The 23,106-nt window shown below is 46.2% G+C and overlaps 1 protein-coding gene across 1 annotated transcript in view; it reads right to left on the bottom strand.

Moving 5' to 3' along the window:
- COG6 (component of oligomeric golgi complex 6) overlaps nt 1-23,106 on the bottom strand; it is a 229,994-nt gene that overhangs the window by 111,143 nt on the left and 95,745 nt on the right. The window contains exon 8 of the mRNA XM_082246503.1: nt 19,498-19,591. Coding sequence (XP_082102629.1) covers nt 19,498-19,591 — 94 coding nt within the window. The remainder of the gene's footprint in view (nt 1-19,497; nt 19,592-23,106) is intronic.

Genomic DNA, 23,106 nt, shown 5'->3' with positions numbered 1-23,106 from the left:
AACTTGGATATGTGGATGGGGGAAATCAGGGAATCATTCAACTAAAATAAAAAGTTATTCCTTGCAGGGGGGCTGTGCCCGTTCTGCAAGGGTTAGGCCGGCCAAACACGATTCGAACCATTAATTGGCAGGCTGAATGTACCTAGTTGACCGATCGATCAACTTGAGTACAACCAGCCTGCAGGATATGCTTCTGATTATTGCAAGCGGCTACTATAGCCGCTAGCGATTATCACAGTCTTCTCCCGGTGGGAACGGCTGCTCCTGCCCCCCTGCCAGGAGAAGACAATGTCTCGGCAGGAGGAATTCTGTTTGTGTTGATGGTGGAATCATGCAAATTTCTTTCCTGCAGCCATGGCTCATTTTTCTCTAGGTAAACAACAGAAGATGTACCTACCCGATTCTCCACTCCTTCCCGCATCTTCTGCATCTCCGCTCCCTAGATTAAGAACATCATCAAAACCCGAGCGGGGGGGAGAGGATGCCGAAAGACAGTCCACGTCCACCACCGGATCATGGGGAGCGCCGTCTACCAGGGGAGCAGGTAAGAAAAAACGTTTCTCCTCTCCCCTGGTCAAAACCAGCAATTACCCCTTGCAGTGTGGGCACAGCCCCACTGGAAGGGATAGGTTTTTAGTCCAATTTAATTTCACAAATTATTACTAGCTATAGAATTACCTGGATAAATTAAAGCCTTCACAATTATACATTTAATCAACCATTTAACACTTAATTAGGGCCCAAACACTTACTGATGCATGTTCCATGTTCCAGGCTATTCACCCACCCATGAGCACAAATGATTTCTAAGAAAAAAAAAAAAACTTTCCAATGTCCCCAGACCTTGGAAACACAATTCTAAGACACAATTATGAACACACACAACATTTATGCTTCAAGGAAAACATTGCATTTCCTCGAAATACTAGGAAGAATGACAATATGGACAAATCTTTTACCACAAAAATGTTTTTTTTTTTTTTTTAAACAAAAATGTAAACTATTGAAACCGTCCCAGTCTAATTAGTTTAGATATGAACTATGTTTTTACTAAATAGCTACCCGTGCTAAAGTTCAACATTTCATGCCTATTATTGCGCTAAGGCAGTATGTTATATAACTTAAGGAAACTACATTGTGTTACTGACACCTAGTGGCAACAAGATGTACAAACTAGAATTTTCTTTTTTTTTTTTTTTGTATAGGTTCCTTTGTAAAGAACATGCACAGTACTAATGAGCTAAATACATATTGCGTACTCCTCTGTGAAGTTCTTTTGTAATTGTTTAACCACTTAAGCCCCGGAGGATTTGGCTGCTAAAAGACCAGGGGGTATTTTGCGATTCGGCACTGCGTGACTTTAAACGGACAATTGCGCGGTCGTGCGACGCTGTACCTAAACGAATTTGACGTCCTTTTTTTTCCCACAAACAGAGCTTTCTTTTGGTGGTATTTGATCACCTGTGCAATTTTTCGATCACGCGCTATAAACAAAAAAAGAGAGACAATTTTGCAAAAATAACAATATTTTTTTATATGAAATTCCCCCCCAAAAAAAAGTAAAAATCAAAATTTTTTAACATTTTCGGCCAATTTGTTTTATGCTACATATGTTTGGTAAAAAAAAAAAAAAAAACGCAAAAAGCGTATTTTGATTGGTTTGCGCAAAAGTTATCGCGTTTACTAACAAAGGGCAAGATTTGTCGTTTTTTTTTAACGCGTAATGGCGGCGATCTGCGATTTTTTTTGCGGTACTGCGACATTGGGGCGGACAGATCGGACCCTTGACTGACATTTTTGACACTTTCGGGGTTACCAGTGACATTTCTACAGTAATCAGTGCTATACATATGCACTGTTACTGTAAAATTACACTGGCAGTGAAGGGGTTAACTTTGAGAGGGAGGGGCAGTGTGTGTCCCTAGGGGCGTGATTCTAACTGTGATTGGCTGTGGCTTGAGCTGTAGGAACACTGATCAACGGTCCTACATAGTAGAACCGTATGATCAGTGTTTCTACACAGGGGAGAATGACAGGCAGCTTGTTTACACAAGCTGCCTGCCTTTCTCCCTCTCCCCCGACGATCGCAGAGTGAGCGGCGGACATCGGGTCCGCTTGTCACACGCGCGGGGGGGTCCGTGGCGGCGCGCGCTCGCTCCACAGAGCCTCACAGGCTAGTGACGTACATATACGTCACTTTGCCTGTGAGGGGCTGACCGCCGCAGTATATCTACTTGCGACGGTCGGCAAGCGGTTAAAAAGGTAGATTTCTGCCTTTTTTGCGGCTTGCCTAAAAAAAAAAAAAAATTGACTAATATTTCCAGGGGCACTTTTTCTTCTCTTTATGCTTTAAAGTAGAACATTGGCCAAGGTATAGACAGTCAAATACTAAGATGTAACTTCCAAATTCAGTTACTATGTGTTTCACAAGCCTCAAAGTAAAGTAAACCAAAAACTTCAAAACATAAATTGTCCTACCAGGGATATCCCAAAAAACGGAATTTTTGTAAAATCTTACCTGTAAAATTCCTTTCTCTGAGTCCTCCGACAGTCGCCGCCTCTTCATATTCGTCACATATGGGGTATTAGACTTTGCTCCGAAGGAGTAGCTAGGCAACAGAATATGTTAACAATAAAGCTTTAACATATCCCACCCTCAAGGGGTGGTCCCCTCAGTCAATACCCTCCTACTTCCTGCAACCATATCTCAGTTTTAGTGGAATAGCAGTAGAGTATACATTCAAACCCCAAAAGAGGGGCGGGGGCGGCGACTGTCGGAGGACTCAGAGAAAGGAATTTTACAGGTAAGATTTTACAAAAATTCCGTTTTCTCTTACGTCCTCCGACAGTCGCCGCCTCTTCATATTCGTCACATATGGGGACGTCCCAAAGCAGTGCAAACATGAGGGGTGGGAAACGCATCCGCGCCGAAAGGCAACGCAGTCTCCACATCAAAGAAAGGAACCTTACCAAAGGAAGGAAACCAGCTGGGCAACAGCAAAAATAAGTGCTCAACAGGAGCAACAACCCAGGAAAAGACAAAAAACCAGGGGATACAAAACTTATCCCAACAGCCAGGAGTCCCCAACAAGGGACCCTAGGGAACAGCCGCACTAAGAACCTTGCGGCCAAAGGAAGCATCCGCCGATGCCTGAACATCTACTTTGTAGAATTTTGTGAAAGTGTGCACGGTCGACCAAGTCGCCGCCTTACACACCTGGGCTACAGAAGCCCCATGACGACAGGCCCAAGACGTACTCAGAGATCTAGTAGAGTGCGCCTTCACAGGCACAGGGGGAACCTTCCCCTGCAAGGCATAAGCCTGTTCAATGGTCTGCCTGATCCATTTGGCAATGGTAGAGGCGGAAGCCGCCATGCCCTTCCGAGGACCCTCTGGAAGAACAAACAAGGAGTCCGTCTTTCGAAAAGACTCAGTCGATTTAAGGTAAACCCTAATCGCTCGAACAACATCCAGAGAATGCAATCTCACCTCCTTAGGATGTTTAGGCTTCGTGCACAACGAAGGCAAAACAATATCCTCGTTAAGATGGAATTCCGAAACTCGTTTCGGCAGAAAAGAAGGATTAGGTCGCAAGACCACCTTATCCAAATGAACAACCAGGTACGGAGACTTGCAGGACAAAGCCGCCAGTTCCGACACTCTGCGAGCCGAAGTGATCGCCACCAAAAAGGCGACCTTTTTGGACAACATAGACAACGAGATCTCCCTGATCTGTTCAAAAGGAGCACGTTGTAACACAGACAGGACTAGATTCAAGTCCCAAGGGGGCAAGGGATCCCTCCTAGGAGGAACCAGATGCCGCACACCCTGAATAAAAGTGCCAACCAAGGAGTTGGAAGCTACGGGACGTTGAAACAGAACGGCCAGCGCAGACACCTGACCCTTTATCGTAGCCAGCGCCAAACGCTGATCGACACCCGTCTGAAGGAAAGACAGCACACGGGAAACCGAGTACGTGCGGGGTGAAAACCCCCTGGACTCACACCAGGCAAAATAGGCCTTCCAAGTACGGTAATAAACCTTTCCCGAGGAAGACTTCCTCGCGTTGATCAAGGTATGAACAACCTCTGGAGAGAGACCCTTCTCCTTCAGGACCTCGGTCTCAACAGCCAGGCCGTCAAAGCCAGCGACTGTAAAGCAGGATGGTAAATCGGTCCTTGAGACAGTAGATCGTCCCGAAGAGGCAGACGCCAGGGGGCGTCGACCGCCAGATTCACGAGGTCTGCGTACCAGGACCGGCGAGGCCAGTCCGGTGCCATAAGAATCACCGTGCTGCGTTCCGAGTGTAACCTGCGAAGGAACCGGGACAGCAACTGAATCGGTGGAAACGCGTACATCAGCCTGTACTGATGCCACGGGGCCACTAACGCGTCCGACGCGTCCGCCCGAGGGTCGCGCGTCCTTGCCACGAACCTCTTCACCTTGTAGTTGAGGCGAGACGCGAACAGGTCCACATCTGGAAGACCCCACTTCGCGCACAACATCTGGAAGACAGCCGGGTGGAGAGACCATTCCCCCTGATCCAGGGTCTGGCGACTCAGATAGTCCGCCTGCCAGTTCTCCACTCCCGGAATGTGAACCGCCGTTATCGCCGGGACATGAGTCTCGGCCCAAGACAGAATGTCGGCCACTTCTCGAGCCGCTCGGGCACTCCTGGTGCCCCCTTGGTGGTTGATGTAGGCCACCGCCGTGGCATTGTCCGTCTGCACCCGAACCGGGCAGCCCTGCAGCCGGTCCGTCCAGCGATGAAGACAGAGCCTTATCGCACGCAATTCCAGAATGTTGATCGGGAGGGAAGATTCCCCCTCCGACCAGGTCCCCTGGGCGGACAGAACGCCCAGAACACCACCCCAGCCCGACAGGCTGGCATCCGTGGTGATTATCGTCCACGAGATCGGACGAAACGACTTGCCCCCGGACACCAACGGGGACTGGAGCCACCACAGGAGGTTTTCCCTGGTGCGATGACTCAACGAGATCTGAAGATCCAGAGATTGAGGTCGCCCGTCCCACTTGGACAAGATCTCCGCTTGGAGACCCCGCGTGTGAAACTGCGCGAAAGGAATCGCCTCGAAAGCCGAGACCATCAATCCCAGACATCTCATACACGTCCGCAGAGACGAGTTCGGAACGTCCCTGAGGGACCTGACTTCCTCCTGAAGAGTCCTGAGTTTGTCTTCCGGCAGGAAGACCTTCGCCTGCACCGAGTCCAGTATCATTCCCAGATAGGGAAGGCGAACCGACGGACTCAGAGTCGACTTTGGAACATTTATCGTCCAACCGAACTCCTGCAGAGTTTGCATCGTGACAGACAGGTCCTTCTCCAGACCCTGACTGGTCGCAGACCGAATCAGAATGTCGTCCAGATACCCCAGGACAGAAATGCCCTGGGCTCTCAATAATGCCAGAACCGGTGCAAGCACCTTGGTGAAGACCCGCGGAGCCGAGGCGAGCCCAAAGGGCAACGCCACGAACTGGTAGTGATCCTCCGCAATGGCAAATCGAAGGTATCTCTGATGACCCTCGAATATGGGGATGTGAAGATACGCATCCTTCAAATCGATGGAGGCCATGAATTCCCCCGGAACCAGGGCAGCCACCACCGAGCGCAGGGATTCCATGCGGAACTTGCGAACCCGCACAGAGCGGTTCAGAGCTTTCAAGTCCAGAATTGGACGAACCTTGCCCTCCTTTCTGGGCACAGTGAACAGATTGGAATAAAACCCCCGAAATCTGTTCCGATGAGGCACCGGAACCACCACTCCCTGAGCCCTCAGGTCCCGCACCGCCAGGTGCAGATCCCGCAGGCGCTCTGGAGACAGTTGTAGATTTGAGGGAAAAAATCTGCTCTCTGGCCGAGAGAGAAACTCGATCTTGTAACCAGATCGAACGATTTCCAGAACCCATCTGTCCCGCACACGGGCCAACCAGGGCTGAAGAAAACCGAGCAAGCGTCCCCCCACCCCAAAACTGGGTGAGGGCGCCCCTTCAGGCCGAACTGTTATGGGCCGCAGGTCCGGATTGGCCGGACTTCTGTTTTCCAGACCAGGGCTTCTTCTGAGAGCCCTGGCCCTTGAACGGTTTGCCCTTGTAGTGCGGCCGAAAGGCACGAAAGGACCCCTGAGGGGGCCGAAAATTAGCATGCTTCTTCCCAGAAGCCCCCTTAGCCTTGGGGAAATGGGGCAAGAGAGTGCTCTTACCCCCAGTAATCCCCTTAATCAACACATCCAGGGACTCCCCAAAAAGGCGAGACCCATCATAAGGCAGATTGGCTAAGGTTTTACGTGAAGATTGGTCCACCGACCAACATTTCAACCAAACCAGGCGGCGAGACAACACCGCCACGCTGTGCACACGCGCGGCCAACGGAATCAGGTCCAGGTCCGCATCACACAGATACATGACACCCTGGTGGATCTGATCCACCATATCCAGGGTCGCCGCTGAGGCCGAATCGGCCACTAGGACGCGCCTAAGCATCTGCGTCCAACTTGCGATCGCCTGGGCCGCCATGAGAGAAGCAAACAGAGCCTTAAGCATAGAACCCGTAACAGAATAAGTATGACGGGCAAGAGACTCCAGTCTCCTATCCGTGGCATCACGGAAAATAGGGGATCCCTCTGCAGGGATCGCAGTGGCTTTGTTCAAAACCGCAATAGCATGATCTACTGGCGGAGGCACACACCACCGTTCATCAGTGGCAGGCGAGAAAGGATAACGCAGCTTAAATTTACTTGGTACCGCAAAAGGCTTGCGCAAATCGCGCCATTGGTCCTTAACAGCGCGCTGAAAATCAGCATTGCAGGGAAAGACCTGCGGCGTCCTGCGTTTTCTCTGCGTCCCATAAGCCGCCAAGGCAGCTGGGGGACACACCTCGTCCTGCAAACGTAGCGTCTGCTTAATGGAAGCAATCAACTCATCCATGATTGCAAGCTCTTCAGGCGAGCCAGGGGGAGAATTATCAACCCCCTCAACTTCATCCTCTACCTCAGACCCCACTAGATCCAGAGAGGAGCGGGACCCCGATAGGGGGGTCCCCGCCAGAACAGCCCCATCACCTTCACCCTCAGAATCAGAGGACAGAGCAACTCTGGGCCGTTTAGTAGATTGAGCAGCCACCAGCATTTGCACCTGTGCAGCAAGGCCAGCCACAACAGTGGCCAAATCCCCCCCTGGGGGGGAAACAGCGGTCCCCTGGCTTTCCACCAAGACTGTGGGAAATTTGCCCTCCTGAGAATCCATTGCCCCTGTATGCCAGACAACCAAGGGTTAACTGCCCCCTTACAGCAAGCGCGGCAAGCGCAGCCCACCGCACCACACTCAGGCACAATGAGACCCCCACAGGGAATATACAGACTGAATACAGGCAATGGAACACAGGAATAGAAGGATAAAACCTGAGGAGACTCCGCTGCTGCTGCTGCCTCGATCGGTGCTTCCAGGAGAGAGGAAGTGATGCTGCCAGGGCGCTCCATGTAAGCCTATGGAGGCTACAAGAAAATGGCCGCCGTGCATGTAAACCATGCGGCCGGAGCGGGCGCCGGTAAAATGGCGCCGTTTGGCGCCGAAATCGCCGCTCCACAGTGCATAAAATCACACACAATATCATCCCATAATATGGATACATGTTAGATCGCCGCAGCGATCGCTGTATATGCCCCAACATGCCATTAAAAACATGCCCCACAGCACACAGCTCCTCACACTGCCCAGCCTGACATACTCAGTGTCATACAGCTCCCCCCCCCCCTTGCAGCCCACAGCATGCAGCCGAGAGATAGGGAGACAAGCAGTGTGATTAAAGGCAGGTTACACAGTCCCAGACTGAGACCCCCCCAGACAGACAGGTCCCCACATAGATACACTTACCTCACATGGCGTGGGGAACCCGCACAGGCGAACAAGCCGCTGCACATGAGGCAGGGAGAGTCGCTACTCAAGACGCACACAATGGCGGTTCAGAAACCGCACAGCGTCCGGTGAGGTAGCCACCTCACCAATCATCCCTGCACCGAACAGGGATGGGTCGTTCACCGTGCCAGGAGCGTTACCTGGCTGAACGCTCGATGGCAGACTGGGAAGCCACTGACCCACGACCTGCGACCAGGGGGATCAGCCCGAGACCCAGTCCGCATGATCCTCTTCGTCCGAAGAACTAACTAATGCTGACAAAAATAACAGCTAAGTAAAGGTAGAGAGAAAACTCAAACAAAATATCAAAAAGAAGAAAGAGTCTGGGACAAAAAGTCCCAGCACAGAGAGAGCCAGCCACTCCTGACAAGCTAGACATTAAAACTGAGATATGGTTGCAGGAAGTAGGAGGGTATTGACTGAGGGGACCACCCCTTGAGGGTGGGATATGTTAAAGCTTTATTGTTAACATATTCTGTTGCCTAGCTACTCCTTCGGAGCAAAGTCTAATACCCCATATGTGACGAATATGAAGAGGCGGCGACTGTCGGAGGACGTAAGAGAAAAAGATGATTTCCTACTTAAACACTATGTAGCATAAATATGGAGAAAAAAAAGTGTTTGAATTTACTTAAAGCTTCATAAAAATCAAAAACAATTTGAATACAGAAAAAAAAAAAAAAAAAGGACTCTTACAGGTCAACGGTTTAGAATCAACCATTATTAATGACCCTAGATTTATTGCTCTGCTACTCATGGCAGTATCTAATATTTGTTTAGCACAATCATCATTTCTGTATGTATCCACACCGAACACATGTATGTGTGTATGCGGGGAAGGGGTTATTGCGATCACATAGGATCACCAGCCCACTATGTGAGGACATAATTTGTTACTGGTTCTTTTTAATTAAACCTCAGGGGTCTATTAGACCCTCAATTTTCGGGTGTTCCAGTGCCTATGGAAGTAATCGGGCGGCGGTGTCAATTCCACTAGAAAGTGGACTTTCAGTCTGTGAAGTAAAAACACATTCCCATCGATGCAGCGGCAGCAAATGGGTCAAAGCTGTACTTGTTATAACAGGTCTGTAAGATGTAGTCCTTTAAAACTGACAAAGAATAAAAAATGCGTTCTAACCAGATCTTTCTTTCAAGAATACAACCTGGTTGGCCAAGAAAGGAGAGACAGTAAGCAAGTGATGTGAGTTTGAACCAAACCAGAATTTCATCCCTTAGTGCCAAGTCACTATGTATACACATCCTAGTTAAGGATACTTACTGGGCAAAACTTATTTTTTCATTTTGGATAGAGTAAGGGAGGATTATAACCCCTGTCAGATTTTTTTTCACCATATGTTTACCATTTCAGAGATTTCTCTTCCATTCCTGTCCCATAGCCAAACAGGAAGTGAGAGGAAATCCCTAAAAATTAAAAGGAATTCCTTGGGGACCTTCTAGGTCAGGGCTTCCCAAACTTTTTTGGGCCAAGACCCACTTCTGAATACAGTTATTTTTCGGGACTCACTTGCTTGTAATTGAATATTGTAAAGCGCTACAGAATTTATTGGCGCTATATAAATGCAAATAATAATAATAATAATGTATATTTTAAAGGGAGGGGGATGTTAAATTAAAAATATCAATTTACTACTTTTCAATTATTAGAACTGAAAGGGTAGACAAGCTCACAAAGATTGTTTTGTAAAATAGAAAAGCACCACGTCCCTATCTGAATGTCAAAAAGAGAAAAGATGGTATTGGGCGTATAGCGGGACTTTTTATATAGGGGTGCTTGGTATGTATGTGGTACACGAGCAAAAAAGAGTTGTATATAAAAGAAATCAATTTTATTCAAGCAAAAATGAAGGAAGTTTATAAAATTGTATACTGTAACAACAGGATACAAAAGACCATACATACAATATTGCAATTAAAAACATTTGCAGTAAACAGACATGTTTGAATATATGTCAAATAACAAGTGATTTACAGCTCCTACATTGGGATATACCCTAGACTCATCCAGAAGGAGGTGTCTGTGCAGGATAGCGATGAAACCCACAATATCAACCCGACATGTTTCGCGGCCTTGTAGCCGCTTCCTCAGGGGTATTTTTTTCTATGGGGTATCACTTTGTAAATGTTTCAATTCACAACACTAAAGTAAGAGAAAGACAATGAGTATATAATATAAAGCAAGATTATATATAACACACCATATAGAAATATACATAAATCTATATATAGTCTGCGATATATCAAGCTTATAACAATAACAAATGTATTAGATCATTTATAGTCTCACACCTGTCTGATAAGCCAACGAGCCAACAATGACACAGGTCCTGGACCACAAGGTAAGGGGAAGATCCCCCCGGGGGCGAACACGGGAGCTCGAACCAGACAATCGGAAGATAATACTGCAATCAATGGGTGTCAATGTCTGAAAGTTAAGAGGAAATGAGCCATGTATGAATATGAATCAGGGTTTATTGCATATAGGGCGTCCCAAAGACCCTCTAGCGGTGGCTCACCCATAGTGCAACCAACTAGTGGTGGCACACCCATAATGCAACCAAAACCCCCATATAAACTTTACAGAGTTGAAAACAATCTCACATGTGTAGCCCTTGAAGAGGGTAGAGTATAAAGATGCTCTTACCCGAGTAACTCCGGATAAGAGGTATGGACAGGGAATGGGTATAATATATGCAATGAACCTAAGACCGTGTAGTATCCAATGTCCACAGCAAGGTCCCTTACGTATAACCTATAAAGTATAAATAACAGATTGGAGGAAAGTAAATTCCAAAGCTATGGCTCGTATTAGTAAATAAATACGTGATCCTCTAGATGTAAAAATGGTCCCATAAAGCAAATCAACACTTTACCTGCGGTGGTTCATGTATCGGCATCCCGTCCCTGCAGACTGCAAGGAGGGAACATCAAGGAACCACTATATATACTGGTTAGTGAGCTCCACCCAAGACGACGTACAAGCACTGCGTCTTGTCGTACATCCGGGCTGGCGTCAGGAATGCGCATAGCAAACTGCGCAAGCGCATCCGCCGGGCGTCCCCCGCCAACCTCCGGCTCAGCTTCGTGACAACGCTTTCTTGCGACGCACGTCGCGGCCGTGAGGTTGGCGGGGGACGCCCGGCGGATGCGCCTGCGCAGTTTGCTATGCGCATTCCTGACGCCAGCCTGGATGTACGACAAGACGCAGTGCTTGTACGTCGTCTTGGGTGGAGCTCACTAACCAGTATATATAGTGGTTCCTTGGCGTTCCCTCCTTGCAGTCTGCAGGGACGGGACGCCGATACATGAACCACCGCAGGTAAAGTGTTGATTTGCTTTATGGGACCATTTTTACATCTAGGAGGATCACGTATTTATTTACTAATACGAGCCATAGCTTTGGAATTTACTTTCCTCCAATCTGTTATTTATACTTTATAGGTTATACGTAAGGGACCTTGCTGTGGACATTGGATACTACACGGTCTTAGGTTCATTGCATATATTATACCCGTTCCCTGTCCATACCTCTTATCCGGAGTTACTCGGGTAAGAGCATCTTTATACTCTACCCTCTTCAAGGGCTACACATGTGAGATTGTTTTCAACTCTGTAAAGTTTATATGGGGGTTTTGGTTGCATTATGGGTGTGCCACCACTAGTTGGTTGCACTATGGGTGAGCCACCGCTAGAGGGTCTTTGGGACGCCCTATATGCAATAAACCCCGATTTATATTCATACATGGTTAATTTCCTCTTAACTTTCAGACATTGACACCCATTGATTGCAGTATTATCTTCCGATTGTCTGGTTCGAGCTCCCGTGTTCGCCCCCGGGGGGATCTTCCCCTTACCTTGTGGTCCAGGACCTGTGTCATTGTTGGCTCGTTGGCTTATCAGACAAGTGTGAGACTATAAATGATCTAATACATTTGTTATTGTTATAAGCTTGATATATCGCAGACTATATATAGATTTATGTATATTTCTATATGGTGTGTTATATATAATCTTGCTTTATATTATATACTCATTGTCTTTCTCTTACTTTAGTGTTGTGAATTGAAACATTTAAAAAGTGATACCCCATAGCAAAAAATACCCCTGAGGAAGCGGCTACAAGGCCGTGAAACATGTCGGGTTGATATTGTGGGTTTCATCGCTATCCTGCATAGACACCTCCTTCTGGATGAGTCTAGGGTATATCCCAATGTAGGAGCTGTAAATGTACTTGTTATTTGACATATATTCAAACATGTCTGTTTACTGCAAATGTTTTTAATTGCAATATTGTATGTATTGTCTTTTGTATCCTGTTGTTACAGTATACAATTTTATAAACTTCCTTCATTTTTGCTTGAATAAAATTGATTTCTTTTATATACAACTCTTTTTTGCTCGTGTACCACATACATACCAAGCACCCCTATATAAAAAGTCCCGCTATACGCCCAATACCATCTTTTCTCTTTTTGACACTTTTCAATTATTGAATACACTTGCCAGATGTTCTAAGTGAGGGGTCAGAAACTTGTGGCATATAAGCGGAGTTGTAAGTAATCAGCACCCTCATAGACAGTATAAGGCAGGCACAGGACAGAAATCAACCACCCTAGAACAGTGATCAGCAGGCTATAAGGCACTCACCCTCCTTCCTCTCCCAGCGGTCCACAGTGGAGGGTAAGCCCCTGTTTGCCCTCTCCAGGGCCCAGCAAACCTCACCCAGAGTCTCCGGTCTTGGTGTCCTGGCTCTTCTTCAGATCCTCTACTGGGTTCACAGAAGCTGCCATGAACTCCTGACACCGCCGGGCCACCTGGTCCTCCTATGACAACGAGGCTGCAGTCTCTGCTCACTATAGCTGAGAGAATCCCGCCGCAAGTCTAGCCACCACCGCTGCCGCCAGCAGAATCGAGGAGCTGGCTCTGCACCCCATGAACATATCCTACATAACAGCCCACATAAGTACTCACTGATGCAAGTATCCTCCTCGCGGAAAATGCAGACCAGCCTCCGTAAACTGCGTGGGCGGGGTCCTGAATCCATCACGATTTGACTTCTCTGGCTCTCTGTAATTTGTGCGGGCTTTCACAGCACAATTTAAGCGGGCCCGCTCTCAGTGATGTTCGGCTCAGCGAGACCCACTCAAACGCAGCTCGTGACCCACCAGTGTGGGAACTCCTGTTCTAGGTCATCAGAGCTAGTTACGCCATTGGAAGATTTCCCCTCTATTACTTTTCTGGGGATAACACAAAATTCAGGATTTTTTTTTTATACTTTAATTTTAAATGATAACGTTAAACATTAAGAGTTTGATTCTCTTTAACTTGGGCACAGACAGCAATAAAAACTGGCAAGCTTTCTGCGCTCTATCCAAAACGAAAAAAAAAAAAAACAGTTTAGTTATACTTTAACCTGCTGTTGATTATTATCATCAAAGTCCTGTTAACATGTGTGTTATGCAAAGGGAACAACTGAATGGACAACCAAATTTCCCTGAGTTACAGGATACTGATGAGAAGCCGAGCTACCTCCAGCAATCAAATCACTGCACCAAAAGACGTCTACCCAGCCTTACAGGTTAGCAGCAGTCATGAACAGATTTTCTGAATTTCAATGTGGAGTTGGAAACAGCCCCAGTTGGAGTTGGAATTCCTGTTGGTCAGGAATCTATGTCCCACACTGCCAGAATGTTAAGATGCAGCAGCCGGAGTGAAATTGGGCATATGGTACTGCATCGTAAGAGGTTACAATTAGTCCCAAAACCCAGGACATCCTCAACAGGGGTCGCTAAAATTTTGTTAAGACAAGAAATGGCAGGGTCCATGACTGGGATTGCCCATTTCTTTAGGGACGATATAATTTAGTACTGCTGATTTTCAGAATGAGGCCAGTCACCATACAACACAGGCTGTAAGAGCAAATATACAGGGAAGGTTTTGGCAGGCGGAGGCATCTTTAGTAAACCTAGGCTGGTGACCTTTACCCGGGCAGCTAGGGAAACCTCTGAAGACGACAGTAAGACAGGCCATAGATTATGCAATTTTCTTTCCTTCCAGCATGGGTGGTGCCCGATTCCCCCATCAACACAAACCGTGTTGATGGGGGAATCCTTCGTGCAGCACTATTGTGTTTTGCTGGCAGGGAGCCATCCCTACTGGCAGAACACAATGATTGGTGTTTCAGGCTATAGCTAAAGTGCCCATATACGATTCAACATGTGTCCAGTTCCTACAGAACCAGCTGAATTTCGAACCATGTATGGCTGGCTTAACTATAAAATGGGGACAGCAGTTACAGCTAGCAAAATTTTGACCTTGTGAGAGGAAGTTAGTGACCCCCCCTGAGCTGTGGATGAGCATAAGCTGATAAAATAACTTATCATATTCCCATAGCACCCATGATCAGCCACAGAGGCGGCTCTAGACTTTTTGAGGCCTTAGGCAAAATTAAAATATGAGGCCCCCCTTGCGCGATAAAAAAAATAAATAAGCAGGCTATATTATTAACTGTATAAATTGCATATTTTAAGGCAAACATTAATACATCTCATAACCTCGGTATTCAACGCAACCTCGATAGGGTCCAGGTATCTCCTCATGCTACCAGTAGTGACACTGACCCTAGCCAAATGCAAAACTAGTGAAAAACAGTCATAAAAGATGAGTAGGGGGAAAAATTCAGTGTCCTCCACCTGGAAAACCATTCCTGTTTTGGAGGTCAACTGTTGCCCATCTAGTGCCCCTGTTGTTATTTCATGAACACCAAAGCAGCTGAAACTGATAAACAACCCCCTCTGCCATTTTACTGACCAGATCAATATCCCAGAAGTTTAATTGACTTGATTAATATACTCTGATTAAAAAAGTGTTCCTTTATTTTTTTTGAACAGTGTTTATATCATAGTTTGCAGACGTGATAACTTTCACACAAACCAATCAATCTACACTTATTGGGATTTTTTTTTATCAAAAACATGTAGCAGAATACATTTTGGCTCAATTTAATGAAGACATTTTATTTTTTTTCATTGGATAGGTTTTACAGCACAAAGTAACACATTTTTAACACCAAAAGAAAAGCTCTATTAGTGTGATAAATTGTATTTGAGTATAGCGCTGCAACTGCAAGAGCTGCAATAGCCAGTTAAAGTAATGCAGTGCCGAAATAGCAAAAAATGGCCTGGTCATAAAGGGGGTAACATGTTCTGGAGCTGAAGTGGTTAAAAGAGTTAGTGAATTGTTAATTGTTTATATTAAAAACCAATAAAAAAAAGGCTGCAGAGACGTTATTAATCCAGTTTGGTGTGTCCAGTATTCTTTGTATATTTGGAGTATATGTGATGCCACCTACCGTCCCCTGTTACATCACTTCTGCTTTGAATGCAAAACATGTCGTCACTTTGACACCTGCGATTCATAAAGTGTACCATATTTTTGACCAAACTCTGTGTGTGACCCAAGGACTCGAGAGCCATGTTTATGCCACGGTCTTATCTTCAGGAGAACTTCTTCAGAAGATAAGACCGTGGCATAAACATGGCTCTCAGTCAAGTCCTTGGGTCACGGTGCCTCTTACATAGCTCCCCCATGGGTATAAAAAGAGATCTCCATAGTGAGGTACCTTCCAGTTATTTTATTCAAAGATCAGCTTCCCCTCTGCCCTAGCAAATGGGTGCGTGCGCTCCTGCAAAGCGACATATGGGCACATCATTTTGCGGGAATCTGCCAACCTGCAGTATATGTTTTGGTGGCTGGTCAGCAAGTGGTAAAAGATAGGGGGGAAAAGAGAAACCCCGTCTGATATACTTTATTTTTATATATATATTTACACACACACACAGAGTTTGGTCAAAAATATGGTACACTTCATGAATCGCAGGTGTCAAAGTGACAAGATGTTTTGCGTTCAAAGCAGAAGTGATGTAACAGGGGACGGTAGGTGGCATTACATATACTCCAAATATACAAAGAATACTGGACACACCAAACTGGATTAATAACGTCTCTGCAGCCTTTTTTTATTGGTTTTTATAAAAATTAACAATTCACTAACTCTTTTAACCACTTCAGCTCCAGAACATGTTACCCCCTTTATGCAGAAGTGCAGGCAGTCTACACCATTCATCTGGGATCTGGCACCTTATTAAAGCTGTGACACTGTGACCGGCGTTTTTCCCTTGAATTGTCCGGTGAGTTGGGGGGATTGAGAGGGGAGCACTGAGTGGATGCACTGGTCTGGATATAAAATAAATTGTGAGGAATCTGAGCACAGAGCACTTATATAAAGAAAAAACCATCCCATTTGGTTGTCATAAGATAAGAAGCAATAGCATGATTCATGATGAAGCAGAAGCACTGAGCACTTTATTATTTTTTTTTTAATCTAATTTTTTCAAATGCATAGGAAAGGACATTTCCCATATTAATTAATATATTTTTCATTTCAAGCCAGCCTGGAATGGTACTTATAACTTAAATATTCAAATTTCAGGAGGATGGCAGGTGTCAGTCAGAGTCAGGACACAGTCATCTGCAGGCGGCGGCTGGCTGCCTCTTGGACAGGACCCTATTAATGCAGAGCGTGTCCCCATTAATGCAGAGCGACCATGTGCGTGCCCCCATTAATGCAGAGCGACCATGTGCGTGCCCCCATTAATGCAGAGCGACCATGTGTGTGCCTCATTAATGCAGATTGACCAGTGTGCGTGCCCCCATTAATGCAGAGCGACCATGTGCGTGCCCCTATTAATGCAGAGCGTGTCCCCATTAATGCAGAGCGACCATGTGCGTGCCCCTATCAATGCAGAGCGTGTCCCCATTAATGCAGAGCGACCATGTGCGTGCCCCCATTAATGCAGAGCGACCATGTGTGTGCCCCTATTAATGCAGAGCGTGTCCCCATTAATGCAGAGCGACCATGTGCGTGCCCCCATTAATGCAGAGCGACCATGTGCGTGCCCCCATTAATGCAGAGCGACCATGTGTGTGCCTCATTAATGCAGATTGACCAGTGTGCGTGCCCCCATTAATGCAGAGCGACCATGTGCGTGCCCCTATTAATGCAGAGCGTGTCCCCATTAATGCAGAGCGACCATGTGCGTGCCCCCATTAATGCAGAGCGACCATGTGTGTGCCCCATTAATGCAGAGCGACCATGTGTGTGCCCCTATTAATGCAGAGCGTGTCCCCATTAATGCAGAGCGACCATGTGCGTGCCCTCAATAATGCAGAGTGACCAGTGTGTGCCTCCAATAATGCAGTGACCAGTGTGTGTGCCCCCAATAATGCAGTGACCAGTGTGTGTGCCCCCAATAATGCAGTGACCAGTGTGTGCCCCCAATAATGCAGTGACCAGTGTGTGTGCCCCCAATAATGCAGTGACCAGTGTGTGTGCCCCCAATAATGCAGTGACCAGTCTGTGTGCCCCCAATAATGCAGTGACCAGTGTGTGTGCCCCCAATAATGCAGAGTGAAAAGTGTGTGTGCCCCCAATAATGCAGTGACCAGTGTGTGTGCCCCCAATATTGCAGATTGACCAGTGTGTGTGCCCCCAATAATCTGGACCGCCGAAGCGGTCTGCTTCTTTCTGTCATCAGCGGGGGGGGTTAGAATTGAGAGGATCAGAGTGGCTGTGTTTAGCGCTGCATGATTACAAAAAGCCGAGTACAAGTTCTTCTTACCCGACGGAGAGGATGTCCTACAAAGTCCCGCCTTCTGAACACCAGCTCCTATGATAGACGTCATCAGTGTTCTGTCTATCATAGGCAAGAGCCGGCCCAGGAGGCGGGACTTTGTAGGACATCCTCTCCGCCGCAGAAGAACTTGTCCTCGGCTTTTTGTAATCATGCAGCGCTAAACACAGCCACTCCGATCCTCCCGATTCTGCCCCCCGCTGAGACAGAAGGAAGCAGACCGCTTCGGCGGTCCAGATTTTAATACGTGTGGGTCCGGAGGTGGCCCGGAGTCCGCCTATTGAGGACCCCGGATCTATTCATTAAAAAAAAAATGTTTGGGAAAGATCATGCAAGGCTCCTTTAAGTGCGAGGCCTTCAGCGGCCGCCTTACCGGCCTAATTAGAGAGCCGCCTCTGATCAGCCATGTGTAGTGCAGAACAGTAAAACCTTGGATTGCGAGCATAATTTATGCTTGCAATCCAAAGCACTCGCATATCAAAGCGAATTTCCCCATAAGAAATAATGGAAGCTCAGATGATTCATTCCACAACCATTTATTCATAAGTCTTTCAGCTTATAGTCCATATAAAAACATTATAGCACAAAAATGGCAGCCTCCACAAGGGGATTAGAAGCAAAATCCAGCAGGAGCTACAGAGTATAAAAGAGAAGAGAGGCACCTCTAAGTGTAGCAATATGGTTACATTTACTGAAGGTACAACATTTAGCAACTCACACAGTTGATGATCAAAACAGGCACATCTAAAAATGCAGGCATCTGGGGTAAAGCTGTCCACATAGACCGTCCTCTGCACCGCCGGCTCTCACTGCGGTCAGTCTGCAATCATGACCGGGAAGACTATCCTAAAGCAGAGCGATCTGAAAGCGAGGCTTGAAGAGCTCGTGGAGCACAGCGTAGAAGGGATGATGTCAATGGCGGTGAAGATGCGGAGGATGGTCTATATGGACAGCTTTACCCCGGGTGCCTGCATACTCAGATGTGCCTGTTTTAATCATCAATCATGTGAGTTGCTAAATAATGTGCCTTCATTAAATGTAACTATATTGCTACATTTAGAGGCACCTCTCTTCTCCTTTATACACAATTGTGACGTGATGCTACTTGTATATTATTATTATTATACAGCATTTATATAGCGCCAACAGTTTGCGCAGCGCTTTACAATGTGAGGGAAGACAATACAGTTACAATACAGTTCAGAACAGGAGGAACTAGAGGGCCCTGCTCGTTAGAGCTTACAATCTAGAAGGGAAGGTCAAGTGAAACAAAAGGCAATAACCGTGGGGGGTGGTTTAATGTAGAAAATGGAAGTACATTTGTTAAGTGTTGGTAGGATAGGCTTCTTTGAAAAGGAGGGTTTTCAGAGATCGCCTAAAAGCTAATAGAGTAAGAGATAATCGGACAGATAAGGGTAAGGAGTTCCAAAGGATTGGAGGGGCTCTGGAAAAGTCCTGGAGGCGAGCATGGGAAGAGGTGACGATGAAGACATCGCTTGTTTTATTAAGTCAAAATGTATTTAAAAATATTGCTCGTCTTGCAAAACGCTCTCAAACCAAGTTACTCTCAATCCAAGGTTTTACTGTATATCCCACATGGAGTACTCAAAGCCTGTACTGAGCAGAGCAGGCGCTATAGCGATCCCAGGTTCTGCCCTGCAGGCCAATAGTGACAGAAAAGGTGCCAAATTTAAAAAGTAGATACCAACTACTCCTGCCACAGGCGGAGAGGATATACGATTTACACAGGTGTACTATTGGTGAAACAGATCGGACTGAAGAAAACAAGAGTACTGCTAAAATGCTGTTCGGGTTATTTGTTAGAATGATCGCAAGAAGAATAATGAAACTTACTTGTACAAGACGGGTCTGTCTTGTAGAGCATCCATCGCTTGAGAGAGTATAGGCGATATGTCACATGATTCTTGCGTCAATGTTCTGCACTCATCTACCATTAAAAGGAAAAAAGTAATAAATACACATGCAATATAGTAAGCATGAATTTCTCTGATGTGATTAATATAACACACACTTTGATGTCCACTATATCACTAATTTTCAAAAGCCCATAGCCATATTCAAAGAACAATAATGTGCTGCAACCCACTGCAGTCACTTACAGATTGGCCCTCTGTATTTTACAGAGGACAGAATTTTTAAAAGGTGATCTTTGAGTACCACTATTAATTATTGCTGCTCTGTGTACCATGTTATTCATGGCCAATTTCATCCAAAACAAGTTGTAAAAGTTGCCCTTCTGTAGTAAAAACAGGCCTAGTTCTTCTATGACCCTATAAATAAGCCCCAGTGGGCAGGGTGAAACAATCAGAGCATGGTTTCCTCCCAGAGACACGTAGGTTGAGGCTGTTCACATTTCTGGGTTAGTGGGAGAGAAGGGCCCTTCTCTATTTACTGCATACACCGCTTTAGAGGAGTATATTGGCACGCCTGCACCCCTTTTATTTCTGTGGATCACGGGAGCAGAGTCCATAGCTTTGAGCGACGTTCCAATTTCATATTGAGGCCCAGATCTTCTGTATGGTCTGTAATACCATGAATGTGCTTGTGCTTTCTTCTAGCCTACAGCATCTGTGGAATAGATTTTAGGTCCCATTCACACCTAATGCAGTGGGATGCAGTAGGCTGCATTTTTAACTGCACTTCACCTGCATAGACAGTTGAAAATCAAGGTAATCCTATGGCCATAGTTCACATTAATGCAGAGCAGTGCAGTCAACAAAAAAAAAAAAAAGTAGAGCTTGCTGCATTTTTCCACACTGCAAAAGTGCAAAGATGAATGTGAATGCATGCAAACGCACTGCAAGGCATCACAGTTCATATAGAAGCCCAGGGAAAGAAAGAAGAAAGTGACCTCACATGACAAATGTAGAGTGAAAAACGTGCATCAACTGCATGTAAATGTGCATAAAAATGCACATCAAATAAATGCATATGTGCAAAGAGTAAACACGCACTAGAGGTGCAGTTTCCAGTGAGAATGGCCCCTAAGGCCCCTTTCTCATATATACGGTCCGTTCAGATCCCCCTGTCAGTTTTTCAAGCGGATCTGAACAGATGCCCCATGCATCTCTATGGGGCAGTGGATGTTAGCGGAGACATGTCGGTTGACATCCGATCCGATCCTGTCCATCAAATCTGGCGGATCGGATGAGAACGGACAGGCGGTCCGTTCGCATCTGATTCCCCCATAGAGGACAGCGGGATCTGACACCTCTGTTTCCGCACACAGAGCGGAGACGGAGGCGTCATCCGCCTGCTCAGTGGGGATAGGTGGATCGATCCCCACTGAGAAAAACGGAGTCCGTCGGCGGAACAGACAGGTATGAAAGGGGCATTAGTCTTTGCTGTTCCCAGGTCATTCAACAAATGTGTCAAAGATAAACAATCAGTGAATGAAACGCTGTGTCAGGGTGCAGCTGCACGGCAAGCTGTATTGACCCTACACATTATCCTGGAGGAGTTGCAATAGATGCCTGGGACAGCCAATTGCACTGCTAAGTCATCAGCTGGGATATATGATTTGCCTTTAACACATTTACATTTGTGAATAGTTATTGGATGTTTATTACATTTTAATGTTTTTATTGTAATACACTATGTGAGTCCCCTTTTCTTTTCCCAATATCTAAGGAACCACTGGGTTATCATTCATACCAGTGTATGGGAAGCCTCTTCAGAAGTGGTGCAATTCTGAGTGATTTATGCCGAGTATTTATATGTGAGCCATAACCATTTGGTGAGTGAGACTCACACAGGGTGGGAACTTGAGGTGATTGATTGTGGAGTGGGCTAATCACACCATCATATTTTCTGCACAATTGGAACACAGCTATTTGCAGTTATATTATGTGTGGGAATTTTGCACAAACTTTTTAACCGGTTGCAGACCACATGCCGCCTATATACTGCGGCAGTGTGGCTCTACCAGGCACGTAGGGGTACAACGGTCGCACGCCTGCAGCTAGGGGAGCCGATGCATGGGGCAGGCGCCTTCGATTTCCGCTTGACACCTGCGATCGTTCCCCGCCGAGGAGAACGCTCAGCTGTTGTAAACACAGCCGACCGTTCTTCTCCCTGGAATGATCATAAAGCCCCTGTGATCCTTCTATATAGGATCACAGGTCTCTATGGTCATTCCACAAGCCATGCCCCCCCCCACAGTTAGGAACACTCCCCTAGGTACACATTTAACCCCTTGATCACCCACTCTGTTAACTCCTTCCCTGCCAGTGTCATTATTACAGTAACAGTGCCTATTTTTAGCACTGATTACTGTAGTAATGTCACTGGTCCCCCCAAAAGTGTCAAAAATATCAGTCAGGGGTCCGATCTGTCCGCCGCAATGTCGCAGTCCTGCAAAAAATTGCAGACTGCCGCCATTACTAGTAAAAAAAAAAAAAAACTCAAAATGACATAAATCTTTCCCGTAGTTAGTAGACGCAATAACTTTTGCGCAAACCAATCAAAATACGCTTCTTGCGATTTTTTTTTACCAAAAATATGTAGCAGAAAACAAATTGGCCAAAAATGTCAAAAAAAATTTAGATTTTTATTTTTTTTGTTTTGGGGAATGTTATATAGCAGAATGTGAAAAATAGAAAAATATTGTTTATTTTTGTTCAGAATTGTCACGCATTTTTTTGTTTTTAGCGCAAAAAATAAAAAAAATCGCACAGGTGATCAAATACCACCAAAAGAAAGCTCTATTTGTGGGGGGAAAAAAAGGACATCAATTTAATTTAGGTACAGTGATGCACGACCGCGCAATTGTCCTTTATAGTAACGCAGTGCCGAATCGCAAAATATTGCCTGGTCATTAACCACTTGCCCACCGCTCACATTGAGCGTACTGCGGCAAAGTGGCACGATCCCGTCCAGCGACGTAGACCTACATCGCTGGACTCCCCGCCTTGTAGGCGGCGCTCGGCCCCGATCGCCGGGGAATCGAGTGAGGAGATCCGCCCGCCTGTGTAAACAAAGCGGGCGGATCTCCTAAGTGACAGGGAGTGACAGATCGGAGTGTTCAGCATAGCTGGACATCCGATCTGTCCCTGACTCACAAAGTCACCTCCCCCCCCACACGTCAGTAAGCACCAGGCATACATTAACCCCTCCCTCTCCAATAAAATTAACCCCTTCACTGCCAGTGTCATTTTTACAGTAACAGTGCATATATATAGCACTGATTACTGTAGTAATGTCACTGGTACCCCCAAAAGTGTCAAAAATGTCAGTCAAGGGTCCGATCTGTCCGCCGCAATGTCGCAGTCCCGCAAAAAAAAAAATCGCAGATCACCGCCATTACGCGTTAAAAAAAAAAAAAAACACCAAAAATGACAGAAATCTTTCCCTTAGTTAGTAAACGCAATAACTTTTGCGCAAACCAATCAAAATACGCTTATTGCGATTTTTTTTACCAAACATAGGTAGCAGAAAACAAAT

The sequence above is a fragment of the Pelophylax lessonae genome (assembly GCF_965119305.1).
Source record: "Pelophylax lessonae genome assembly, chromosome: 2".
Lineage (NCBI taxonomy): Eukaryota > Metazoa > Chordata > Amphibia > Anura > Ranidae > Pelophylax > Pelophylax lessonae.
The sequence above is the reverse complement of the archived record's forward strand: the minus strand, read 5'-3'. Positions and strand labels throughout refer to the sequence as shown.